Source organism: Lagopus muta, chromosome 12 (assembly GCF_023343835.1).
Source record: "Lagopus muta isolate bLagMut1 chromosome 12, bLagMut1 primary, whole genome shotgun sequence".
In the NCBI taxonomy this organism is placed as follows: domain Eukaryota; kingdom Metazoa; phylum Chordata; class Aves; order Galliformes; family Phasianidae; genus Lagopus; species Lagopus muta.
The window spans coordinates 5,191,455-5,218,551 of NC_064444.1; the positions used below are offsets into that span (position 1 = coordinate 5,191,455).

Consider the following 27,097-nt stretch of genomic DNA (forward strand, 5'->3'; position numbering starts at 1 on the left):
TTGAACTGGCAAAAATCTATTTTGTTTTTCTTTTGGGCTTTTTCCTCCTTGGTTATGAGTTTTCTTCATGCTAAATGCAGAACTGGATGTTCCTTTCAGAAATGGTGTCAGAATGACTCCAGTGCACCCAGTTAATTTCTTCTGAAAACAACTCCAAAGTACACTATTAATTTCCACTGAAAATGATTTCGATGCTCGACAGGGTTTTGACAGTTTATTAATGAAGGCCTCCCTATGTATGGACCCAATTGGTTTCTCTGTTTTTCAGGCAGTTATGAGAATCTAAAATAGGTCAGGTGAAGGTGAGTGAGGTTGTCCAGGCTTTGCCTCTTCATTCCTCTTTTTAACCATTAAAGATTGCCATCAGCTCCACGCAACAGTGAGGAAAACAATAGCTTCAGAAGAGGTGCAGCTGTTAAAGATAATTTTTCCTGCTACTATTTGGAACTGTCATTGGATCGGGGATGAGATAATTTGGACAAGTCAACAAGTTAAGACAAATAGTTTTGATTTCTTTGTTTGTTTATGAAAAGAAAAAAAGCACATTTGCTTAAGAATGTTGGAGAGGTGATTTTTGTTCCTTAATCCAAAAAGTGATTAATAGTAGGGCAGGCAGACGTGCAGTTGGAATTTGACCACACAGGACAGAGTTCACAAGACAAATTCAACCCTAGTTTAAGTGCTACATGGTCTAATGAGCCTCAGTATCTAGTTATTTTCTCAAATGTCTGCCTTGCAGACACCTCAGAGCTGGAATCGGAAAATCCAGCTGTGTTCTTGCTGCTTCTCACAACACAGCATAATTAGAACGTGCTGATAACTTTGTTGATGCATGAGAGATAAAAATCCATTCTACCTCATGCTGTTGGTAAAACCGTGGTTTCATCAGGAAAGAGAGCAGATACGAATTAAAAACAAACTGAAGAAGACAGTATCATTTTCACCAGCACACTTCTCTGACATCACCACCATCAGTGTGTGTTGTACACCGTTGCTTTGCTCTTGGCGTGGCATTAATCTCAGCTGTGACTCAGGGCTGCATGCTGCTTGGCACTGCAGAGAAAAGAAGCGCTCCATCCTTGGAAATCCTCACATCAAGAAGCTGCCTATCTAACGGCTTCCATTGCAGAGCTCTCCAGAAAGACCTTCTGCTCCTCCACAGTCACGTCTCTAGAGAAATGTCGTGTGCCCTACTTGGTTTTTTTCATGGGTAGAGAACATGACATGTAGCCAAGTGTTCCATGCTAAGAATTTCATGTTACATATTGTTGAAGATGACTGAAATAAGTTATGTACACATCAAAATGAGTGAACTTTTACCTCTTCTATTGCAAGCTATCCGTGACATCCTTGGAAATCATTGACTTCTTTGCTATTGACATTGGTGGGGGAAGGGGAAAAAGGTTCATCCTGCAGGAAATGCTGACTCAGAGATTTCTCAAGAAAATCTACTTTCTTAGCTGAAGAAGAAAGATTCATTATTTGCTCATCTCAGTGAAATCTAATTGTGATATTTATATTCTGTATTAATTTGATTCAGTAAAGATCTCCAACGTAGGCAAAGAAGCCAATCGTAATAATTTGTTCTGAAGCTTTTATTACTATTGTGTTTTGAATGCAGGTATTAAAACAGCAGTGGAGCAGCAGATGCCATACCTTGCATATTGCTAAAGATGCTACCTATGCAGATCCTAAAAACACAAGCCCTTCTAATGGGAAGAAGCAGAAAAACTCCCAATGACTTCGGTTGGGTATAGATTTCAGGTGGCAAATAGAGTGGTGGTATTTTCTGAGGAATGGTTTATAGTAGCTTTGACTTCTCTTCTGTACTTTATAAAATACAGTTATATTCCATATATAAAAGTGTCTGCTTTGCATTAAAAGCAAGTTTTCTTTTTAAGTAAGTTGAATAAACCTCTTTAAATAGATGAGAACTGTTGGTACTGGGAGCTGTGACTTAGTGTACATTTTTTTTAACATTTTCAAATGCTTATTACAATTCCTACTTATTTTATAGCAATATCACACAATAAACTTTTCTTTTCTGATTAAGGGATTGAAAGAGAACTGAATTATAAACAGTATTAATATAAAAGGGAATTTCTATCCGGTGCTCTGTAGGCCTGAGTTTATTTGACCTTAAACAATCAGTCAGAAGAAGTCACATCAGCTGCTGTACACATTCCACATTACGGAGGAATTAAATTAAGCAGCTTTAATATCTGTGAAATGGCACAGGACTGAAAGAGAATCGTTCCAATTTATGGAATTTGTATCTGATTTACTAGTGCATGCCTAGCAATTCCAGAGTCACCAATTGCTTTAAGACCACCTCCAAAGTGTTTTTATCACTTACAGTAAATGTGCTAACATCGTGTTTTAATTAAACATTTAAAGTGCATCAAACAAATTTATTGATGCTGCCAGAAGAGGCAAAATGGAAGGCAAAAAATAAGGAATTCTGCTATTTGCAAAATGCCCTGGTGTATGCGTGATGGCGTGACCCCGGTAAGACTGCTCTCAAACATTCCAGCAAATGTCTATAAATTAACAACTGCTTCCCCTCCCCTCCAGTCCCTCCTTTTCCATCCCCAACCCCCAAATCGTGCTTTGTGCATAAAAACATGGCAAGAGCTTGTTGAAAGTCATTCAGCTATACTATCCAACGGTTGTGAACACTGCATTTATTTTTGCTCCTTGAATGCAAGCCTGATATTGAAATGATATAAAAGTCCCAGCAGCGCTTTATATTGATGTTGGCATTAAAAATGCTTTTTCTGTTAGTGAGAGAGAAGTTTCCCCCTTAAAAAAATAAAAGCCAATACCAGGCCTATCAAAACTTTATCATCCTGTTACCACTTGGGCACGGTATTAAATATTCAGAACTGGAGCTGGTTTTCATTAAAAATCCTTTTTCCTTCTGCACTGGGGATCGCAAACCCGCGACGGGTCCAGAATTCCTATAATCCTTTAAAAAAGGGAAAAGTAGGCATGGCATTGCCATCACCTGCAAAGACACGCTTGGATTTTAGCCCCAAGCTCGTAGGACTGATGCGGGGCGGCAGGGGCAGCGGTTGGCCTGGGAGCACCGCTGGCCTCACCACCTCCTCAGTCCTGCTCATTGCTGCAGGATGGAGGACCTTGAGGAACGTGGCCCAACGGTTCAATGCGGAGAGGCAATCTGCAGAGGGCTATGTGATGATTTATGCTTTATGGCACCAAAACTACAGGCATGGTTTTTTTTTGTGTACATAATATAGCTTGGGTTTCCTTAGGAGGGAAAAGTATTTTGTCTTCCTGAGTAACCATTTGTTTTAGAGACTGATGATGGTGGGCAGGTTCTCTTTCTTACATATCTGTTCCTATATATATCTGTTGTTGTATTTAGCTGTTCTCTCATATGCAGTGGGTCATAATATGAACAGAAAGCATATTTCTGTACCAATCAGATGCACGCAAGCTGGTGCCTAGAGATAGGTGTCTAAGCAATTCTTAAGGTCAGTTGTCTGCTAACAAGCTGATATACAAATGTAAAGTGCATTTCATTTATATTGTGTTATATTACATATCATCTTCAATTGAATTTCTCCATTTTTTCAAACCCAATAGCTATAAACATCACATGACTGGAGAGGAAACAAGCAAGGAGCCCAATAGCTGCTGGATCTGCCAGGAAACTGGCAAGCCGAACTCAGAATGCTATGGCACAACTGAAAATGGCTATTGCTGGGAGACTGTGACTTTTATTCAGAAAAAAAAAAAAAAAAAAAAAAAGAGGATGAACTAATGTTATCTCTGGGGATCAGAATCCTTATTTTTGCATGCCATTCAGTCACAGACTACGTGGAAGACACTGTGGTGTCCAACACAGTCGGACAAGTATCTTAATGGTGGTAATTCACTGATGTGAGAACCACCACCAGCTATTCATCCTCTGTGATCTCCTGTCCTGTACCGACTCACCCCAGTTTGCAGGAGACAATCCTGACACGGGGTGTTTCATGGTTACCTCGTGGTCCACGTCTATTTTTGTATCTGTTGTCTCCTGCTTTATACTTAGCTCTTCTGGCATTCTAGAATTTGGTATAATGGAGCCCAATCAACGATGTGAGCTAGTGAGCAAGTAACACAGTGTGAATACGAGGAAATAATTGTGTCTTTCAGCAGGAAGGTGGAGACATTTTTCTAGAGAAAAGGAATAAAGGCCTCAGAAGAAGGGTGCAGCATTTCTCTTCACATCGCTTTATCTTGGATGATTTACCATTGTGTTCTAAGGGAGTGATTTTCAAAAAGAATGAATTTTGCATTAAATCCCGAGTATGGTTGCTGCAGAAGAGAAGATATTTGCCTATTCAGATGATGAGCTGGATGCATAAGTGATCGCATCAATGGGTAATGTGCACATTCACTCATAAGAAAAAATTTGCATGCCCTATAAAGACCTAAAAGTTGAACATCTGGCCTTTTCTGTGGCACCTCAATTTTGCTTCAATGTCTTCTATTCCTTGAAAGGTTTATTCCTAAAACCGTCAGATCATCACAGTCTTGATACAACATTCATTGCACACTGTTGGTAAATGAGCCGAGCTCAGCTGTGGTGGAATGACTAATTGCTTTGCATTAGAGATAGTTATGTTCACCAGGAAGTCCTTGAGTTGTACATGGCTGGACATGCATGGCAGAATGACTGGTGCTGTTCCTCTGCCGTTCACGAGGGACTGAGGACAGACCACTTTGTTAGAATGGAAAAGCCATTGATCTTCTGCAGCATCTAACTCTTCTATCTAGCTCTTTGATTTTGCAAATATATAGTTATTATCAGTGTGAAGCATGAGAAAAGCTTTTGGCCCTGCCTGTGACAGGAGGGCTGGAACTTCATGATCCTTGAGGTCCCTTCTAACCCAAGCCATTCTCTGACTGTATGTTTCTATGAAAAGTATGCCCAAAGTTGTACAAAGTAAAATATCTTTTCTCTCAGCTTTACCCTGCTGCCTGTACATCCAACTGAAGTCCCATCCCTCTGGTCTGGATTCTGGGAAAGCCCAAGGCTGTGCCTGTCTGTAACACTGACTTGTGATATTATTTTTCTGTGCTATTGCCTTGCAAGCATGGAGTGAAAATTGCACCTAACAAGAAAGACTGGTGGACCAGGCACTTCTCTTGTGTTTGCTGCGAGCTGGCTGCTGATGCAGATCGTTGGTTTGCTGTGGGCGTTCACTCCTCGGAGCGAGTCTTCCACATCTCATTGTCTTTATTTTTGTAATTTTGCCCTTGCCCCGACCACTCCAAATCCAGTTTGGGTTTGGGCTGTGCAGCTCTGATTATGAGTCACAGCAATATTCTCACACATCCTAGTATATTAGTTAGGGGACCTGTGAAACAGCAGTAGGACAGAAAGTTATTAGTTGAAATTCCCAAATGAAGGCGCAAATGCTGAGGAACTCGCTCTGCTTTTATTTGCCCCAGCTGAGGCAGAAATCTTGTGCAGCATGAATAAATTGTTACCTACTAGCTAAGAGAAGGGAGTTATTTGCTGGGTTACAGCCATCAGACTTAGACTCTGGGTGCAAACTAAGGGGCTCTCCGCTTTCGGACATCCAGCCCAGTTTTGCAAGACCGCAACTTAGGAAATTAAATCATATCAATCTTGAATCAGTTTTTCTCTGGAAGTCAGGGCCCAAGCACATGGAGATCCCTCGGATGAGTTTTGATTGCAGGATGAGTGGTGGGCTTAAAATTAAAATTACAAAGAAGCCGGTGCTTCTGATGGCTTCTAGCCCTGCCAGCTGCTGCCAGATGCTAAATAAGGAGGGCCCAGGTGCTGCTAGAAGCAAGTGATGGGGAAGATAACAAGGGGGGTTACCAGCCATTCCCTCCCATGCAGAGAAGGCACTCTACATGCTTGTACTTCTGACCCCAAGATCAAGTTCCAGATAACCATGTATGTAAAGCTCTGTTATCTTTCAGAGAAACCACAAGAAGCCTAAAACTGTATTCTTTTTTTTTTTTTTTCCATGAGGAAATCCTGTAGCAGCACTGCTCTGGCACCGTGACTGCAGCTCTGCTACACCTCTGCTGCAACGGGTGCTGCAGGAGCGCACACCAGCATCAGAAATGAGAGGGCAGAACCTTGGGAGCTGTCACCTCCACCGATCTAACAACAGTTTGCCCAGCTGAGGAGGCGGGGAGTGTTTGCTCGTCTGCCTTAGCCATGGAAAACGAGGAGGTTAAAAATTAATCTTTGCAGCTGGCAACTGCTGTAGCGAGCTAACACGGTGGGGCAGAGTTTTTACCAATACCAGGAATGTTATGCAGCTTTGGAGTGGCCAAACAGCAGGGCTCACGTGTGATAGCTTGACCCAGACTGAAGGCACTGTGTGACCTGTGCAGAGCTAAGTGCGCCTTTTTGCACTGACCTGCAGTGCACCTTTTGCACTGACCTCTTTCATTCTGGTGATATGAAGATGTTGGCGTCCTGTGACAGTGCACTTCCATCTGCAGAATGGAAAACTGTGCTATGATGTGTATCTTTCCTTTGAAACTGCAGGATTAGAAGTACTAATAGCAGGCTATTTGAGTGGTGCAGGTAACTATAAAACCTTATGGTGTATCGCCCCTCTTATTAGCGGTTCTCTGTGCTTTCCTTTGGCTCATCAGTTGCAAAAGGACGCAGCCATGTGCTGCTGGAATTGGCTTGAAGCTGAACCTTGAATTTCAGGTAGATTAAAAAAAGACAATCGCTGCTGGAGGAGACTGCAGGAGATGGAGTCTAAACCTGCTGGAGCCAAACTGACACCAAAAAGAGCCAGCCTGCCACTGCTGTAAGTAGTGTAGCAGTTACCTGAACAGCTATAAAAGTGCAAATCCATAGAGGGGGCAGGAAAGAATAAAGAGAGAACTGCCCTCCCCGTCTCCTGCTCCACAGGGAATAACACGAGATGCACTACAGCAGCAAATGCTCCAAAGGGAGAGGAAAGAGCTGCAGCAGAAATCTCTGTGCAAACCACAGGGAAACAATTCTGTGTCTCCAGTTCTCTGTCATTCCGGTGCTGTGCAAATAAATAAGCTCCACGATTGCTGAAGACCTCGTGCAAATGTGCTTGCACTCTGCACTCCTGGGACACAGGCAATGGCTTTTTGCATTGTGTGAGCAAAGCTGGTTGTGAGAGCTGTAAAAAATAAAGCAGATATTGTCGCCTATCACCTCGTGTCCATTAGATTAAGTCAACATCATTAGATAAATTCTTCCTGCAAGATAGTTCTGCAGAAGGATTCAAGTGCATACCTGCCCTGCTCAAAGTGCTAATGGTGCTCCGGTACTGGAAGTAAGTGCCTTTTGAAGGCAGTTCAGAGCCCCCGTGCAGCTGCCTGCTTTATAGCTCGTAGCTGCATGTCACCTTTGAAGGCTGCGGATGGCAGTGGCAGAGCAGTGCCTCCCAGCCGGGGGAAGCAGGCAGTCGGCACAATTCATCCCTCGCAATTAAGGGAGAAAAGCAGAAGCTGGGGAAAATTCAAGCAGTGTGTTTTAGTAAAGGACTGCTCCCTTACCTCAGTGAATTACCAGTGCCACTCACAGGGACGTGTGGGACCGATTCAAAGCACAGAAGGTAACAAGCGCACATGAAACCGACATGAATTAACCTGTAGAAGACTGAGTTTATTGCTCTTCATCATTTACACACATCCTTCTAAAGAAAACATGATGAAAACCTTTGTGTAAATTACCAAGCCAAATGCTGTTGTTCTGTTCTGGGCTCAGAGGGCAAACCTCCCCGTGCAGAAATACCATCTTGTGATAAAATGACTAATACATGACTAAAGCCGTTTTCCATTGTGCAGGCGGAGCTCTGGGGATCAATTGTTTTCCATGGTGGATCCCTCAGACAGTGAATTCCTCTGGTGGTTGGTATGATATTCATGGCCAGGGCTCTTAGTCACCTTCCAGGGAGCTGAAATAGGATGCCACTCCGGTTGCTGTTATTAATCTCGACTGCAGGTGTGAAAATTAATTTCATGGGTATTTTTATCATTTCCTTTTTGTTAAGGATTAGCGTTTCCCAATGACCCGGACTCCGGATGGAAGCAAATGCAAAGTAGTTTGCCCAGCCCCGCCACAGTGGTGAGCTAATGCTGGGGAGCAGGAGAGGAATGGGGCATGAAACTTTCCATTCCCACTGGTGTGGACAGTGAATGCCACTGAACGATGTCAGATGTCATCACAACATGCACTTCTCTGCACCGAGACTCTATAAAGCAATCCTGGAAAATGCAGGTTGTTCTCAGTTCTGTGGGAGAATAACTCATTTGCTAATAGTGGGAGAAAAAAAGGCAAAGTCAAATGTATCAAACCAAATCAAATGTAGCTGTTTAGAAAGCTACAGCTCCTATTTGCTGGCACCCAGGCTGTTTTCACAAGGATTTTCTGACAGATGCTGCTATATCTCCAGAGTCAAGAAGACAGCTCCAGCCACTGGGCTTCCAACATGGAGACCAGAGCTGGGGGCCAGGCACAGGAATGGGAATGGGAATGGGAATGGGAATGGGAATGGGAATGTGAGAGCAGAGCTCACCTGGTGGAGAGGGCCGGTGGTGGGAGCAGCTGGAGCCATGGCAGGGAGAGGAATACACTGTCCCCAGCTCTGCCCAGGATTAAGCCCTGGCTGCTGGCAGTGATGCTGGCTCCAGAACTGTCTCGTTTTCACTAACACCTCCTCCTGCCAAAACCCAGTGAGTAATGCTCAGGAGATAAGCAGGTTAGGCCAGATTCAGCATGATAATTGAAGGTTGGAGGTAATGTGAGATCCTTATGTGCTCCTGTTGGCACAGCCCCTTTCTGTCATAAGGCCATGCAAGCCAAGAGGCTTGTGCTGCTGAAGACCCCATCGCTTACCGCACGCATTTCTATGCTTTACTCACATGGGATAAGCCCAGTGCATGGCACTCAGCCCACCACGTCAACTAATAACAAGTCTGTGCCACCTCGGGCTTTAAGACATTAAATCACAGCTTTGCTTAAAAGTTACTGAAGTCAATCACTCTTAATAATGGCCGTCTCACCCTTCACAGTCACACGTCAAAACATCACCTCCATATCGTGCCCCCCTCGCCACTCACTGGTAGTCAGCTTTGAGGAAGAGAGAGCACATAAAATTCACATTATTTCATGCTGCCACTGCTCCTTGCTGCTGAAACAACTCAATGCAGAGCAGAAGGGAGAGAAGCAGTGAGGATTTTTTGGAGCTAAAGTAGATAGAAATGCCGTGTGTGTATCACAGGGCTTTGCTGGGACAGCTCGGTGATGTGATATTGATATAATTTTTTTCTTCTCCTCCTTTAATTAATTGTACTTTTCTGCAGTGTTCAACCTGTGCACCAGATTTTACCAGATTACCTCTCTTTGCTCACTTCAGCTAATTTGAGAACAAACACGTTATATAACCCAACATCATCATCCCAGTTATAAATGACGAATTCCACCATAAAGCCTGATAAAAATCTTTATTGCAATTTCACTTTTTATATCTTTTAGACAAATAGGTTTTTGGCATCAGGGATGTCTGCATTGATTTTTACATCCAGGCCGAGCCATTCATGGAAATGAGTAAAATGGGACATGCATCACAAGGTGAGCACAGCACAAACCTGGTGGCGCCAACCTCCAGCCAGAGAGAGAAGTTCCTTCTGGATCATACGAAGTTATTTAGGATAGTTTGAGTGTTTCAGAAACACGATAAGCAAGCAGTGGAAACGATGGATTCGGCAACACTGATGCAAAACTGAAAAGAGACCAGAGAGGGAAACCAAGTTGCATTACCAGAGAAAATTCTACATAAAATATACCAGAGCGGCTGGGGAACAGGAAGCCAAGATGTTCAGCTGCAAGTGGAGTCCAATTTGATGCTCAGCATGAGTTTAAAAGGAAGATTTTCTCAGCTTTAAAGTAAAAGAGCAGTGGATGGGGCAGCAAGCTGCAGTCACGGGAATGGATTGCCCAGGCACAGGAAAAGTGAGAGAACTGAAAGCAGCTCGTTTTGCCGTGATACACTTAGGGATGTGCTCATTGCACCCAGACAAAATACACGTATATGTCAGCACCCGGTTTGTGGAGCTCCACCAGAGGTCAGTGGGAATGTGGTGAAGTCAGTGGGGAGCAGACCTCATTCCCTGCTGGCTGACGGCTCTCAGTTTTTGCAGCCACGGCCCTTTGACACAAACAAATTGCTGCCAGCCAGGACCACTGAAATCAATGGAAGTTTTGTTGTTGGCTTCCATGGGATGAAGGATTCAATCCGGCAGTCGATAGGGTTCGGGTGTCTTTTGTCTAAGTAGGGTCGTGTTAATACAGGAGGATGGGCCTAAATCATATCCATTATTGGGATTTGCAGCTGAGCATAAAAACAGGATTAAGGGGAAGAGAGAAACAATCCCAACAGTGAGCAGGGAGCCCCGAGCGAGCCCCGGCCATCAGCAAGCATGGGGCAACGAGGGGGGAAACCCACAGAGGAGGTTCCCTTCTTTCTGCTCCTTCTGCAGGAAACTTTGAGTCGCCGGCTCGTTATTAACAATTAGCAAAGCATCGGCAGAAGCAATTATTGTCACACTCATACAGATATTAATCGATGGCGCTTGTTTGCCGCTGCTTCTGTTCCCTCTTCTCCGACACCACAGCACCACCAGCAAATTGGGATTCGTGGTACATATGTTGGTGCTCCACTTAATAAAAAAGACACCTATATTTTCAGATAAACTTTGTTAGTAATTCATGAGGTAAGTGACTATTTATGCTAATCGGGGAGAAATACATTCTCGAGCGGAGCGCGTTCCATAAATTTGAATGCAAAATGTTCAATTATGAAGTAAATACAGGTAATGCAAATAGTAAATTACCTCCAATAAAAATATATAAAGAACGTGTCTTCAAAGAGAGCGCGGCTTTTATTTGCATCTGCAAGTTGCTTAAAGAGAAAAGAATTAATAAACGCCAAATTGCTGCCGCGATGATTGAGCTCCGAATGCCCGACCCGCGCTGGCTGCCCGCAATCACAGCGCTGTTCTGTACCCCCCATAGAAGGCAGGACTGTTTCCTCAGCAATTTTATCCCCGCCAGATTATCTCGTCTGATTCTATTAATTCTCTCCCATAAATCTGCTAACAGCGATCTGTGATTTACTCACCCTGTTAACTGATCTGAGGACTGTTAAAAGGATTTATCTGGCGCTGCACCTAGGAGCGGGTTGTGCCTTATCACTGTGCTCCGAAGAAGTCTTTCGGAAAGCAATTTGCCCGGTTCCATAGTCAAATTCAGCGGGCACTCTTTAGTTCTGCACCATAAAATCAGACACCGGGCAAACAAAGGGAGCGGTAACTGTTCTTAATGTGTTGTTCTTGATCCGCACCCAAAGCAGAACGCATCGTGGTCTGAGCTCCTAACCTGGAGCGGGGCAGGAGGTGCGGGGATGTGGGCTGTGCGCTGCCTGGGTCGGTGCTGGGAGAGAGAGAGGGGCTGAGACGTGGCCTGGTGGCAAAACCCGAGCCTGAATGGCTCTAATTGAAATGAAAGTGTGCGATTGTTAGGGGAGAAACGCTGTTAATAGGGGACTGTAAATGTTTAGACAGCCGTCGTGAATAGCCAAATAATAAAGGAAAATAGCACTACAGTGAGAATTACAGAGGGGAGGGAGGAGAGCGTTGTTGCTTCTGAAGGTTATCCAAAAATTGCAAATAATCCTTTCTTTCTGCTACGCCGTGCCGTTTTGGAGCGGCAGCTCTGCAATAATCACAGCAGAACAATTTTGTACAATAACTCCAGCGCTGCTCTGGAGGTCACAGCTCCGCTTGCACTCACTCACATCGGTGTGAAGGAAGAGGCCCCCCTCAGCTCACCCAAATTTGTGCTCTTTGTCTCAAGTTTACTCAGAAAGCTACTGGTTTGCAAACTGGATGCAAACAAACAGTTCGCTGGGACTGGAGCTATGTTTCCACAGACATCCATCAAACATGCAAGTGGAACACTGCGTGTGTGCGTTCCAAAAAGCAATAACCTTCACTTTTTATCCCTCTCCTAGGTGAGCACATTAAGTGACATACAGTGCCTCCTTCACCTCACTCTGGAAAAAACAAGAGTTGGGGAATGGGGCCGTCCTGGGGGGTTTATGCTGTCAGTTGGGAACTTTTGCTGGTTCCAGTGGTGTGCAGGAATAGGAAAGCCAACCCGAGTTGCGTTCAGTTTGTCACTAATTGCAGTCTCTAAGATAAACCCGGCAGATGTCCGGGTGTCTTTGGGGCTCTGCAGAACTACACTCCTGTTGTTTGTGCTGTCAGAGCATGCTTTAGCTTTGCAGAATCGCCTCTGCGATCCCATCTAGGTGTCGTTATCCTGCTCGCCGCGCAGCGTGCCCTCCCTGCCTTTTGGCTGCCGGGAGCAGCACAGCTGCGCGGCTTTGTGCCGATAATGGCACGGTCGGGAGATGTTATCTATTCGTGAGCCCACTCTCCCCGTACTACTTCCCAAGCAGAGAATTCTTTGGCTGTTGCAAACGATGCTTTTCACAGTTGGTGAAAAATTACCCAGCAACTCACCCGCACCTACAAAGTCTTATAAATAGCAAACTGCGAGGGGAAGGGGGAAAAGGAGCATCTGAAGTACAACGTTCAAGACGCCGGTTTAATATATGACCAAGTGTCAGAAGTCAGGTTTCTGAGAATTACTTTCCAGATAAACAACTTCACAGCACCGCACTTCATCTTACTTACTGGAGACACCCCATTTATCATGGAATTACAAGGAACTTTAATTCTATCGATATTCCCATAAAATCCAGCCTGGCAGCTCAGGAGGGGCACTGCGGGAGCACCGGGACCGCCGCAGCTCAACCCCCCGCCTACCCCCCGCCCTCCCCCCCCCTCCTCACCCCGACGGCCCGGCCCGGCCGACAGCGGAGCGGCTCCGCTCGGCGCTGCGCTGCGGACGAGAGATGGCGCTGTCGGGATTCGCACGGAGCCGCTCCGCCGCCGACCGAGCGCTGCCGCTCTCCGCCCGCACGGCCGCCCCGGCTCCGGCCCCGACCCCGGCCCCGCGCCCTCCCCCCTCGGAGGGGGCACCGGGAGAGGGAGGCGAAAGTCAGTGCAGTTTATTCGCCACGGGGCCGAGTGCTGAGGGAGCGAGGCTTGAAAACTTGCAGGGTTCTTTGCTAACCCGGCGGGGTGTTGGGGGAGAGAAATGGATGCCCCGTGCTCGGGCGTGGGGAACGGCGAGTAACGCGGGGAGCGGCACGGACCCCGCGGGGCTGCACCCACCGCCCCCTCCCTCGGACCGGCACCGCGCTGCCCCGTACAGAGCCCCGCCGTGCCCTCCGGTGTCCGCTCCAGGGCAGGGGCAGCTCCGGGGCACCGCGGGGCGGAGCGGAGCGCTCACCCGACGGCAGCGCTCGGCGGGCGCAGTCCCGACGCGACGGAGCGGTCCCCACCCGCAGCCGCTTACCCGGTGCGTCCGGCGGTGGCGGCGGGCAGGAAGGGGTTAAGGCTCGCCCAGCTGACAGTCAGCTGATGGGGCCCTGATTGACAGCTCCCAAAAGTTTCCTTGTTCTATGCTAATATTCGCTGGGAGGGAGCCGCCCATTGGTCCGGCCGCGGAGTCCATTTGCCATTTGCAGGGTGACGTCAGGAGCGCTATAAAACTCCGCAATGCTTTTAAACTCTCCTGCTGGATGAAACCTTTAAAATATTTTTCATCTTCTTGCCGTAGCTGTGGGGTTGAGGGTTTGTTGGTTGTTTTTTTTTTTTTTTTCCTTCCCTCTCCTTTTTTTTTATGATTGTTGTTATTTTGGTTGCGATATATCGACTTTGATTTGATTTTTTTTTTTTTTTTTGTCTTCGGTCTCTTCTCCCTCCTCCTTCCCCCGATGAGCTTCTCTCCTCGCTCTGCACTTTGCACGAGAAAGCGCAGAGGAAAGGCACCATGAAGTGTTAAAAATAACAAAACAAAAGCAAAAAAAAAAAAAAGAGAGAGAGAGAGGAAAAAAATTTCCTCGCAACAACACCCGCGAACGCTTCCAGCTGCAGTTTGCGAGAGAGAAAGAGAGAGAAGGGAGGAAAGAGCCGTGCGTGCAGAAGGCGCAGAGCCCCTCGCTCTGATGCAGCAGCGGCAGCGGAGGCTCTGCAGGGGATAACGCGGAGCGGGCGGAGCGCGGCGCGGCGCGGCGGAGGAACGGACGGACGGACGGGCGGACGGACGGACGGACAGCAAAGCTGGCTCACCCGGCGGCAGCGCAGAGCAGCGCCCTCGCTCCCGGAGCGCACCCTTTCTGGAGGACTGTCAGCAGCAAAAGGATGGCATCAGAACTGGCAATGAGCGGCTCCGACCTGCCCACCAGTCCCCTGGCCATGGAATATGTTAATGACTTCGATCTGATGAAGTTTGAAGTGAAAAAGGAGCCGGTGGAGACCGATCGCATTATCAGCCAGTGCGGCCGCTTGATCGCCGGGGGATCGCTCTCTTCCACCCCGATGAGCACGCCCTGCAGCTCGGTGCCCCCGTCCCCCAGCTTCTCGGCGCCCAGCCCCGGCTCCGGCACCGACCAGAAGACCCACCTGGAAGACTACTACTGGATGACGGGCTACCCGCAGCAGCTCAACCCCGAGGCGCTGGGCTTCAGCCCCGAGGACGCGGTGGAGGCGCTGATCAACAGCAGCCACCACCCGCTGCCCGGCGCCTTCGATGGCTATGCTAGAGGGCAGCAGCTGGCCGCGGCCGCCGGCGGCTCGGTGCCGGCCGAGGAGATGGGCTCGGCGGCCGCCGTGGTGTCGGCGGTGATCGCCGCGGCGGCGGCGCAGGGCGGCGCGCCCCACTACCACCACCACCACCACCACCCGCACCACGGCGGCGGCGGCGGCGGCGGCGGACACCCCCACGGCGCGGCGCCGGGCAGCGCGCCGCCCTCCTCCGCCTCCTCCTCGGCCGCGGGCTCCGGAGGCGGCGGCGGCGGCGGCGGAGGCGCCGGGGGGCTGCACCACCCGCACCACGGAGGAGGAGGCGGCGGCGGCGGCCTGCACTTCGACGACCGCTTCTCCGACGAGCAGCTGGTCACCATGTCGGTGCGGGAGCTGAACCGGCAGCTGCGGGGCGTCAGCAAGGAAGAGGTGATCCGGCTGAAGCAGAAGAGGAGGACCCTCAAAAACAGGGGCTATGCCCAGTCCTGCCGCTTCAAGAGGGTCCAGCAGCGGCACGTCCTGGAGTCGGAGAAGAACCAGCTGCTGCAGCAAGTGGAGCACCTAAAGCAGGAGATCTCCAGGCTGGTCCGGGAGAGGGACGCCTACAAGGAAAAGTACGAGAAGCTGGTCAGCAATGGCTTCCGAGAAAACGGATCCAGCAGCGACAACCCCTCCTCTCCAGAGTTTTTCATGTGAGTTCCCACAGCCTTGCCACCTTACCTAAAAGTTCTCCGTGTGAGTTGTTGTTGGGGGCTTTGCTAGAGCGCCGACCCGCCGTGCCACCTTGTATCACTTTTTGGTTTTCCAACTCAAAACTGCTTTCAGACAAACTCGGGTTTTGGGTTGATTATTATATTTTTTTTTAAGGTGGGCCGGCTGCGTGTTGGCCAACCTCAAGTTCTACATCAGTTTCTTTTCTGTTTATTATTATTATTATTATTATTATTGTGGGGGCTTGCTGTTTTGTTTTTTTTTTTTTTAAATTTAAAAGACCCAACTCGCCACCAACTCAGTTCTTCATATGAAGCTTGCTCTGAAACCTGCCATCCACATCATATATATATATATATTTTTAAGTTCATGACTTGTATTTTTTTTCCTTTGAGCTTGCTGTGTCCAAAAGAGTCAGACCATATTGATGTTGTTTCATTATTTTTTTTTTTGCCATCCTGAGTTCTTCATATGAGATTTGAGCTTTGCGAAAAGAAAAATAAATAAATGAAAACACGTAAAAAAAAAAAACAAACCGACAAATACACAAAACAAAGCAAAAACCACAAAAAAAATACAAAAAAAAAAAAGTGAATTTTTTTTAGACTCCAGCTTGCTGAGTTCCATCAGTTTTTAGCGTTGTTGTGCGAAACTAGAGGTGTAGCTCAACCTGCCCCAACCAGCCTGCATCAGCCTTCGGTGTGTCCATGTGAGTTTTGGCCTTAATCTGCCAAACATGAGACTGTAGTCTGCCATTAGAATCCCATCCTCATCTCATGCATTACGCTTGCTATTTTGTCTTAGCAGCAATGAACTGTAACTGTTTCAAAAGACTATGAGAAAGAGACATTATATTAATAAAAAACAAAAAAACAAAAAAACAAAAAAAACCCTGCATGCTGGTCATGTATGGTATAATTATTTTTTTTTCTTTTTTTTTTTTTTCCTTTTGCTTGGAAATGGACTTTTGGAGACTATTATGGCATGGCATTCATCCTTTTGTTTTATTGCCTCATCACTTTTTTGGGTTGAAAGCAAAAAAGTGCAACCTTTGATCTTCCTCCTCTTCCTCCTCCCCATTAAAGTTTGCATCTGCTCTAAAACTGCTTTGAGTCACTCAGAACTTCAGACTTCCTTTCCAATGCACTGAAGCATTCCCTCTTAGAAAGACATGCCAGGATGGATGTTGGTAACCCGATGTGGCAAAAAATAAGTAAATGAATGAATAAAAACACAAAGCGCAGAAAGAACTTTGGGAAGATGCTCAAATGCAAAATTCACATCCCGCTCGGGGGGACATTGAAACCGTGCTGTTGCCTAAAAGCAGTCTAAACCAATTAACTGTAGGTGATCTGCCCCATCTTTTGATTTGGTTTCTTCTTATTATTTTTTTCCTTTTTACATTTGGTCATGGTCAAATGTGGAATGCTCTTGGTTCCTGGTATATAATTTAATTCTACTTTCTGTCATCTGTTAGCCCAGTTAAAATGTATGCTACAGATAAAGGAATGTTATAGATAAATCCGAAAGAGTTAGGTCTGTTTAGATGTAGATTTCTATTATTATTATTTTTTTTTTTTTAAAGATTGATGCACTAAATTGTTTACTGTCGTGATGTAAAGGGGGGTAGAATTTGCAACGGGACTGTTTTAAAAAGTAGTTTATGCAGCATGTGCTTGCAACTTACCTATAAGTTGGGTATATGTAGTCCTTGCTATACCACTGACTGTATTTGAAAACCAAAGTATTAAAGGGGGGAGGCACCCTTGTTTATATCTATAGGGGTATTTTACATTCAAAATGTATGGATTTTTTTTTTTTTTTTTTCAAAATTGAAGTATTTGGGACTGAATTGCACTAAGATATAACCTGCAAGCATATAATACAAAAAAGAAAAAAAAAAAAAAAAGAAAAAAAAAAAAAAGGAAAAAAAAAAAAAGGACAAACCTGTTTAGAACGCTAATACGATTTATGCAGTTATAAAAGATGGCATTACTGCACAGTTTTAAAATGATGCAGATTTTTTTACAGTTGTATTGTGGTGCAGAACTGGATTTTCTGTAACTTCAAAAAGATTCCGCAGTTTTAAAGGCAATAATCAGTAAATTTTATTTTCAGGGACTGATATCCTGTCTTTTAAAAAAGAAAAATAGAAAAAAAAATGGAAAGTAAATCTTACCACAATAAATATAAAAAAATCTTGTCAGTTACTTTTTTCTTTTACACATTTTGCTGTGCAAAATTGTTTTATATCTTGAGTTACTAACTAACCACGTGTGATGTTCCTATGTGCTTTCCTTTCATTTTTGACTCTATGGTTATATCGAAAGAGAGAATAATCTACAATAATAAACTGCATTTTTTTTTTTCCCCCCCGATTCTGCGCTCCGTTTCTTAGCACGTTGTGCACAGTCCCCTCTGGCAGAGCAGCGCTGGCGGAGCATTGAGGCTGGTTGAGGAGCTGACCTCGGTGATAGGAAGGAGGGAGATGGGAAAGGAATAGCGCTGTGCGGACGCGACGTTGCCACCCGTTAGAAACCAGGTAGATGGGAACCGTGGGCTCCCAGGTGCTGTGCAGACCTCGGTTGGGTGCATCGCTGTGAGGCCCCAGCGGGAGGGCTGCCCCGCCAGCCTGGCACGGCCCCCAGGATTTGGGCTGCTTGGTGATGGGGCGAAGCCAAAGGGAGCACTTTGCATCCTCGTCCCGTCGCATCCCAGCAGAGCGTGCCTGTCTTGGGTCGGGGATGGCAGCTCATCAGGCTTGGCGTGTCACAGAGCTACGGAGCGTTAGAGCAGAAGCACTTCTTGCCATTGAGGCCCATGATGCCTCCTTTTACCTTTCTTTGCTTTCCCCCCTGTTCCACACCATTCTTTTGTTCACCTGGTGGGTTTTTTTTGTTTGTTTGTTTGTTTTGTTTCGGTCATTTTTTTCAAATTTTTGCTACAGGCCTTAGAGAGCCCAGAGTGAGCCAAAGGATTCAAAGGGCTTCCTCCAAGTTTTGCAGTCGGCCCCAGCAGTCAACGTGCTGGAAGCGGTGCGCTCCCCGAGCCCCTCTGTGCTCAGTTCCCTCTGTCATCCCCATGTCATCCCCATGTCAGAGGGGACTGAGGCTCTGTGGGCCGCTCAGCCCCTGCTGACTCAGTGCAGCCTTTCCAGGAGCCTGCAAGGAGGCTGTTCTGGGCCTCTCCCACCTCGGAGAGTGCTAAAGCCTCTCCGAAGAATGCTGCAGCCCCTCTGGGACAATGGCTCTATCTCAAAATCCAGGCTCGGCAACCCAGTGCAGTTTTAATTTTTTCCCCCTTTTATCCCTCCGCTTCCTACTGTTGATCTTCCCAGCTTTAAAAACAAAAGCATCTATTAGGCTCCTCTGCCTAGTGCCCACCCTGCCCCGTGCAGCCTTGAGCCCCCTGAGCTGTGCGTCTCCCCTGCTATGGGTCAGACCAATGCCACCACCGTGGTCTCCAGCAGTGATGCTGCACTGCGCCCCTCCCCAGCGCCCTTTGGCATCTGACCTTCTGTTGCACTGGGGTTTGAGTAATGGTTCAAGCTCCAGACTCTGGTTAATTGGAGTTCCACTTTCTGGTTAATGTGTAAGCTCTGGGTAAACTGTTTGCTATTGGCTGATCAGAGAATTATCTCCTCTCATAAAGACAGGGGTTCTTTATTTATTTTTTAATTCTTCTCCCACCTCACCGGGCTGAACCTGTACTGATGCACAGATTTATTCGCAGGGGTGCTCAGCTCCTCAAAGGGCTCCTAGAGGGCTCTGTATGGGGATGGGGTGAAGGCAGTGCAACCCTGAGGCCCTGCGTGGGACCACTCCTGGTCCTTGGGCTGCTGTTGAACAGGGTTAGGGCAGGGTTAGGGTGTGAGATAGGTGAGAGTCGGGGAGCAGTTCGAACAGCGATAAGAAAAATCCTTCCTAGAAATAGACTGAGTGCAAAAGGGAAAATTCCTATCGCACACCCAAGCTGAGGGGAAGGAGCTTTGCATCTCTCCCGGTTTTGCATATTACTATGCATTGCAATCTTTCTTTACGAATAGGAAATAACGCAGCCTTCGCTGGACTGCATGTGAGTTTCAGCCCAAAACACACCAACTTCCCAAGGGAAGGGGAAAAGCAACCAGAAGCACACAGCGCTGCTGCTAACACCAAGCTCTATCAGTTGGGGCTCTATCAGTCATGACAGGGGAGCACCCACCTTTGCTGCAGGACTGCTTTCCGAGGACTCACGGAGCCGCTCCGCTCTGAACGGCACTCATTAATCAGTGAATCGCCCCTGGCTAGGGTCTGGCTGCCCTCCTGTCCCCCTCGGGGTGCAGCACTGGGGCAGCTGGGTGCTGCCGTGCCGCAGGGTCCACTGCCATCACAGCCCTGCGATGTGTCCCCATTCAGCTACAAAGAACTTCCATGTGACCGCTGCCGGGAGATGCCTGCAGCCCCGTGCTGGCTCTGAGCACAGCACACATCCCTCCACCCCACCCCACGGCATCCTCTACCTTTATTTTAATTATTTTTCCTAAAACAAAGCAAACCCCTCTTCCCCGAGCGTCCCCGCGCTCGTGCCTCACCATTTTCCCTGCCTGAAAAAAAGCAGCATCCCAGAGAGCATCCGAAAGAAGGGAGGGAGTTCTGCAAGCCCCCTCACCACTTCCCTGTGTCAGAAGGTCCTCTTTGCCCTTTTCAGAGCTCGAGAATGTGTCTGCTGAATCAGAACGCCACGCAGCACTACCCCCTGTGAAACGTGGCAGGAGATTTGAAGCGCGCAAAGCACGCTTTCCCAGCTCCTCTGCTTTCTGAGAGCCTCAGTGCAGCTGTTTCCCTCTGCTCAGCGCATAGGAAGTTCTCGATCGAGAATCATTCATAATTTTAATACCAATTTCTATTTGACATAACATACTAATATGAGATACAGAGTGTAGCTGCTTCCTGGATTTAGGGAGGAAATGATGCATATATCAGAATTATCTGCTCAGATGCCAGAAGTACATCGGTATCCTTTCAGCGTGTGCTGCGCGGAGAGGAAATCCTCTATTTATTGCTCCCATCACCAGAGGAGCTCAGTGGACCCTGTGTTTCTGACACCTGTTCCGATGGACGGACTGAACATTTCACACAGGAGAGGGGAAAAAAAAAAGCAACGTGACACAGTGCTGGGAGCTCAGGTTTTTAGCAAACTTTCTTCGCTCTTTCAGAATCACAGAGGTGGGGTTGTGAAGGGCCCGTCTGTTGCAGCTATGGCGAGAGCCATGCTTGCTTGGCTGGGACAAGACCCAGTCCTAATTGCAGTGCCTCCGCTCCTGCATTGCACACCAGGATGCACAGAGCTGAGCGGCTTTTGGAGAGGGAGCATTCGAGCACTGTGTGAATGCTGCTTAACTGATGAATTCTGGGGAGCTCAGCAGATAAAAATCAATGGATTAAAGCCCCGCACACCTCCCCGCTTTTCATTCTTGCCTGCCTGAAATTGTGGGGGAGGACTGAGAATAGCGTTTGTCATTCTTGGAGGGCGAAGAGCATTCAGATTGGTGAGCTCAAAGCCAGCACGGTGTAAAAATAGCCCAGGATGTGACTTAACTTTGCAAGTGCAAAGCAAAGGGCCGGGGCTTAGTGGGCCCTGTGTAGGGCTGGAGGCAGCCTCAGCCCCAGCAGGTCAACACGAGCCGGCACAGCATGACAGCATCTCAGTGCCCCGATGCACTTGATCTTATCACTCCAAAACACTCATTTTCTATCTACGCTGCTGTTCCAACTTTTAAAAAATGTGTATTTTTAATTTCCTTTTTGTTTCCCGAGTTCCCTCTTTTAAATCAGTGTCCTCTGATGCAGCAGAGGGGTGCCGCTCTGTGGTCACAGTGTGGGGAGGGGGACGGGGATAGCACTGCCTCCCCCCTGTTCACACTGGAGCCCTGTGGATGTGCTTTGCTTTGCTTTTTCTCCTGCAATGCATTGCACGGAGGCAATTGAAACCAGAGCAGAAGTTCGCTGGAAGTGGTGCTTTTGCACCACGACGAAGAAAAGTTTTCCAGCCAACAAATTGAGCGGTGTCTTTCCATTTCCAGCAGGGTAGGGAATGCTCGCAGCAGCATTTCCACTTTCCTGGCAGAAATGTCGGTGCTGCATATGAAGGCAGTTACCTGTGCATCCCAAGGAACGAGCACAGGGACACGCACTTCTGTCCGGGAGCACCTTTGGGGTCAGTGCTGCCACAGATTGGAGCAGCCTGGAAATAACCTGCTCAGCAGTGAGGTGTCTGTGTAACAGCATTGCATCCGTCCCGCTGCCCGCGTCACCTCCCAGGCTTTGGGGGCTGTGCTGTGGGGAGGGAGTGCCTTGCCCAGATGTGCACACACATGCACATACACACACACGTGTTGGGGTGCTGCCCCAGCCGGGGGTGTCACAGTGCCATGCAAGGGGGGACCAGTACCGGGGAGCGGGGTGTGGGAGGGCCAGGGCAGGGTGAGGGGTGGCTTCTTCTTTTTGTTTGCATGTTTGTTCGTTTCTAAATTGTTCCTGGAACAAAAGGGGACTCTGCGTAACTAAAGGATCCATCACTGCATCCCAGGCTTAGCCCCGGTGCGCTCCCAGGCGGCTCCAGTTGGCTGATCCTCCCCTAGGTATGTGCTTGGGGCCTCCTCCCGCCTCTGCTTCACAGGCTTTTCTTTTCTTTTCTTTTCTTTTCTTTTCTTTTCTTTTCTTTTCTTTTCTTTTCTTTTCTTTTCTTTTCTTTTCTTTTCTTTTCTTTTCTTTTCTTTTCTTTTCTTTTCTTTTCTTTTCTTTTCTTTTCTCTTCTCTTCTCTTCTCTTCTCTTCTCTTCTCTTCTCTTCTCTTCTCTTCTCTTCTCTTCTCTTCTCTTCTCTTCTCTTCTCTTTTTTCTTTTTTCTTTTTTCTTTTTTCTTTTTTCTTTTTTCTTTTTTCTTTTTTCTTTTTTCTTTTTTCTTTTTTCTTTTTTCTTTTTCTCTCCTCTCCTCTCCTCTCCTCTCCTCTCCTCTCCTCTCCTCTCCTCTCCTCTCCTCTCCTCTCCTCTCCTCTCCTCTCCTCTCCTCTCCTCTCCTCTCCTCTCCTCTCCTTCTTTCCCTTTTTCTCTCCTCTTCTTTTTTCTTCTTTTTCCTCTTTCGTTATTTTTTCCCTTTCTCTTCTTTCCTTTCATTTTCTCAATTCTCCCCCCCCCTTTTTTTTTCCTCTTCTCTTTTTCACCTGTGCTCACACAGAGTCCAATCTAAACCCCCCAGAAATTAAAGGGAATCTTTTTAATGGCATTTTGGATCAGGCCCTGAGATCCCTGCAGGGACTGAGGAGGGTGGGGGGGCAGGATTTACATTTCATGGCTTTTAAGGAATCTGAAGTACGGCAGAGAACAGAGCTTTCCAAGGCCAAGTTTCCCAAATCTATGTGGATATATGACAGAGTGTGTATGCGATTAAGTTTAAAGCCCTCTCTAACAGCAAGCAAGCACATTCCCTTTCCTGCACCCTGAACCCCACTTCTCCAATTTTAAAACAAAAATGCATTGCCAAAACCTTGGGAACCGACAGGGATGGGGAAGGAATTAGTCTTAGCTCTCCCAGCCACTTGGGGCTGTTACACTGAGACATTAGAGACGACGAAAACGAGCCCCAAAGTGAACCAAATAAGACGTAGCTCTTTACATTTTTTTTTCTCCATTTTTTTTTTCTCCCTCCCTCTCTCCCTCCCCTAAAACATAAGTATTTCCAGAATCACTGATGAAAGCCATTTGATATGTAGGAAGAGATGTGCCGTCTGCAGCGCGACTCAGTGTTTGCAGAGTGGGATGAACAGATTTTCCTTTCCATAGGGTTTCCTCCTGCAAAGTCATTGTAGAGGAGGGAATATCGTAAGATTAAATCTGTTTCAAAAACTATATTCATGTCACACCAGATACAGTCTCCAGACTGCACGCAGTCTTTCAGCTCCCTTCATTGTGAAATCCTTTTAAAACAACACCGCATGGAGCAGAAAACGTATTCCAGCATAGCTCTCACCCCAGCTCAGCCAGATGAAATAAAGGGCAGTTATCAGCCCTTTGGAATTAACTGATCTGCTCCGTGTCTCTGGCTGCTGTAGCACTGTCTCGCTTTCTGAGACTCTTTCCTTATTAATAAGCTGATAGTTCAGTGGAGCTGCTAATGGATCGATGCCCCTGGGGGAGCAGGCGGTCCCCTCTGCCGGGTGCTGTGACACCACCAGGATGGAGCTGGAGCTGTCTATGGGAAATGGATGTGCGTGTGTGTGTAGGAGCAGGGAGAGCAAGTTAACCAAAGGGACACAGCAGAATTCCCGTATTTAGGAAAGGCAGATCGGCTCGCTGCCTGACCTCATTTAGCATACAGAGATTTGCTCCGTGTGTGTTGAATTGTTTTTTCTTTATTTAAATTGGATTTTAAATATATGTTGACAGTAGGAATTGGTACAGCGTGAGCAACCGCGGGAGCAGTGACAGCTCTGCTTTTGTTACTGAACGACTTGTCTGGGAAATAAGGGAATGTGTACACAAACAGATTCTTATTTTGCCAATGACATTAGCACAGCTGATAATAACCATGAAGAGAACGATGCCGAAAGCGGCGTGCTTTCAGGTCATAGGAGGTAGTGCTCACCGGTGAGGCAAAGAGATGTTTTTAAGGTTAACTTCTTGGTGAGATTCTCCTGCTATTCATGCAAAGGAGAGGCCAGATGTGCAAGGAGCGTTTCACTTTAAGCTGTGCTAATTTTCTTCTTCTTACAGCTAACGAGCAGCGCAAGCAACTGTCTGAGTTAAATACAGGATTTGAATATAAGAGGCCCTATTTGTACAGTAGTGGCACAACAGACATGTTTTACAATGCTAAGAATTCCTTTTAATAACAGCATATTTTAATGTATTTACTAAATTAGGTACCCGAGAGAATCTTCTACAACGGTGATGTGAAAATCCCTGTTACCTGAGGTCAGAACAAAAGGTATGTTCCCACTTTCCTTTGCACTTTACCTATCTGGGGAGGGTGCTGGGCTTCCCATTGCCCAGCGGGGACGTGCTCTGTGGGGTGAAGCTGGCTTCAGGTGCACAGAGCACCCACAGTGCTGGGCTTTGCCCTTCTGTCAGCCGTCCCATGTCCCACCGCTCATCTATAATCCTCTGCAAATGTTTTCTTTCTTTCCCTTCAAATGCTGGCGTTCAGGCATCAGCTGCAGGGATTAAGGATAGGTCTCCTGAAGATGTCCCTCATCTCTGGGTGGAAGTCATGAGGCTGTGTGTGTTAGGCAGCATCTGTGCTCCTGGTTCACAATAGGGTCTAAATCAGCACTGCTTTTTCTCGTGGAACTTGTTTTCATTCAAACTCTCATTGACTACAGAACACATTGTCAGGAAAATGTGGGGATTAAGCGTTCAGCTCCTTCCCCTGCTAGGTTCAAATAGCATGCTTTTTTTTTTTCCTTTTTTTTTCCTATAGAATCTGATTTTTATTGACCTCAACTGTAAAAAATACTAAGTGGCTTCAATGAGCTGCAGGGCTGCAATGACACAGGCTCTGGCGTGTGTTTTGTTATAAAACCTCCTGTTCTAGTTAGGAGCACGGCCTGCCACACTTTGGTCAAATACAGCATGCTGTTATAAAACAATATTTGATTAGCTCATGAAATTAATTACAAAGAAATGGGGAAGAGGTATGCAGTGCACTACAGAGGGTCTATTTGGGGTTCTTCATGAGTGGGTTTCCAAGGAGGTATTTCATTGTGAGGGTGCAGCTCCTGCTGTCTTACCTTCTTTCTAGGCTAAGGGCTGCAGGTCTGATAATTCGTGAGGAAACCTCTCCTGGCTCCTCTAATTTATATACGAGTTCTGTAAATCATATCAGCAATACAAATGCTTTTTGTCCATATACTAAAAAAAAAAAAAAAAAAAAAAAAAAAAAAAAAGGCAAAGGCTCTTTCTGTGCTGTGGTCTCAGGACTTAACTTGCTGCTCTCTGGGACAATTCCTCACTCCTTCCTTCCAATTCATTGTGGTGACACTGTCACTTACAATAGGAAAACACAGCAGCAAAATCCCTTCCTTTTAAGCGAATTGCTGTTGGGTCTCGGAAGAGTTAACGAACTTTTATGGCGAGGTTCAGGCAGTTCTGACCCCTATGGTAATATTTCATCTAAGGTTACTGTTGGGAGAGAAATCAAATTTCAGCTGCAAGCGTGATTGACAGGTGAAAGCAAGAAAGAGAGAGACATCTGGTCAGATGGGGAATTTGGAAAGGAGAAGGACAATTCAGGGAAATGTCTCTGTGATATTAGGAATAATAAGTTCAGAGATGAGGAGTTCAGACCTCCGTGCGCTCCGGAGCTGCTCTCACTCGGTATTCATGCAGGTGCTTTGGGTAAGGGGATTTCAGGCTGTAAATCTCCAGTAGTGGACAGTGGTCTCTGTGGTCTAACCCACTAACTTGACTCCTTTAAGGAATTATGTTACTTCTGGCTTGCTTTTAGTATTTCAAGGCAATTCCTTTAACAAATGGACTGGAGGGTTAAGATACTGTCACCTGGGTGTCCCTCTGGGGTCTATGGCAGCAGCATCCTGCCCATGGGATTGCTGAGCAGTATTTCACAAGGCAAATTTTCCTTTCAAAGGGAAGTCCTGTGCAGGATTTCCAAGATCGCTGGTTTTCATCACTGTGCGTAACTTCTAATGTTTCAAACTCATGGCAAAGCTATGGACTGTGAAGGGCATTGGCCGTGCTCTAAGGGAAGGGATCTGAACTGCTCCGTGTCTCCATCCCAGCTGGGAGGACAGGCCCTGAGTGGGCTCCTGGCCTCACCACAGCTTTGGTGAAACCCCACGGAATTCCCAGGGCCCAGATTTCCACCACATGAATATCTGTGGGGGGAATCATGCTAATAAAAAGCAAGATCTGAATTCATCTAGCGGTAGCGGTGCCATGAATTCCCTGGATGGATGTTCCAATTTGGGATTAAGAATGGATTCTCCCTCTCTCCCCCTTCCCCTGCAGTGTAGCTTAAGCTGCTTTCAGAATAAACTAAGCAGGAAAATCCACTTTTACTTTGGAGCAGGAGTGTTGCCCTGGGAATAGGTAGCACTGCGTTGTATCTTACCACATAATTCCTTATCTGGACAAGCCTTAAAACTAAGGAGAAAGTAAGGAGCAGTAAAAAGGAGAAATATATTTGCTATTCCTTTTCCAGTTTACCTCTAAGACCTTTCCCACCAGGGAAATCATGGCAATCCTAACGTGTACATTTACTTGCATTTCCGTGCTATTCCTGTGTTTGCACACGCATTTTTTAAAGAGATTTGTGTTTTGTGAATGCCTTCTGCACTCCCATGGTTTTTTGAGTGTATTGTTGACGTAGAAGCAGATCTGACTGTTATTTGTGTTCCTTTCATGGCCCGCGATGTCAAACTGCCTGACTTCCCTGCAGCGAGGCCTCCTCAGCTAAGTTTTATTCTAAGGCCATATATCTGATAAAATTGCAAATGAAAGCTGAGAACTGTAAAAACAGCCCAATTTCTTTGGGTATGAGTGAATGATTTTTAACTTCCCATTTTTGAATTAGCCCTCCCTTTAAGACGTCTTTATTTTTCAAAGCTGATATCTAGATAAATTCCACGAAATATTATTGGCAAGTTTCCCATGGCAGTCAATGGGAGCCTTGTATGTATTT

At 46.7% G+C, this 27,097-nt stretch overlaps 1 protein-coding gene and 1 long non-coding RNA gene across 6 annotated transcripts in view; both read left to right on the top strand.

The window, feature by feature from the left end:
- LOC125699472 (uncharacterized) overlaps positions 1 to 12,874 on the top strand; it is a 280,743-nt gene extending 267,869 nt beyond the window's left edge. For both annotated transcript variants that reach the window (XR_007379578.1, XR_007379577.1), the window contains exon 12: positions 1,622 to 12,874. This is a non-coding gene — a long non-coding RNA (uncharacterized LOC125699472). The remainder of the gene's footprint in view (positions 1 to 1,621) is intronic.
- A 942-nt stretch (positions 12,875 to 13,816) lies between these two features.
- Positions 13,817 to 27,097, top strand: part of MAF (MAF bZIP transcription factor) — a 157,598-nt gene continuing 144,317 nt past the window's right edge. For 2 of the 4 annotated variants that reach the window (XM_048959041.1, XM_048959040.1), the window contains exons 1-2: positions 13,819 to 15,401; positions 24,321 to 24,385. In XM_048959041.1, coding sequence (XP_048814998.1) covers positions 14,329 to 15,401; positions 24,321 to 24,354 — 1,107 coding nt within the window. In that variant the 5' untranslated portion in view covers positions 13,819 to 14,328 and the 3' untranslated portion in view covers positions 24,355 to 24,385. Of the gene's footprint in view, positions 15,402 to 17,818; positions 21,828 to 21,990; positions 22,043 to 24,320; positions 24,386 to 27,097 lie in introns of those variants that run through there. The other 2 variants (XR_007379575.1, XM_048959039.1) reach the window with 2 other exon arrangements.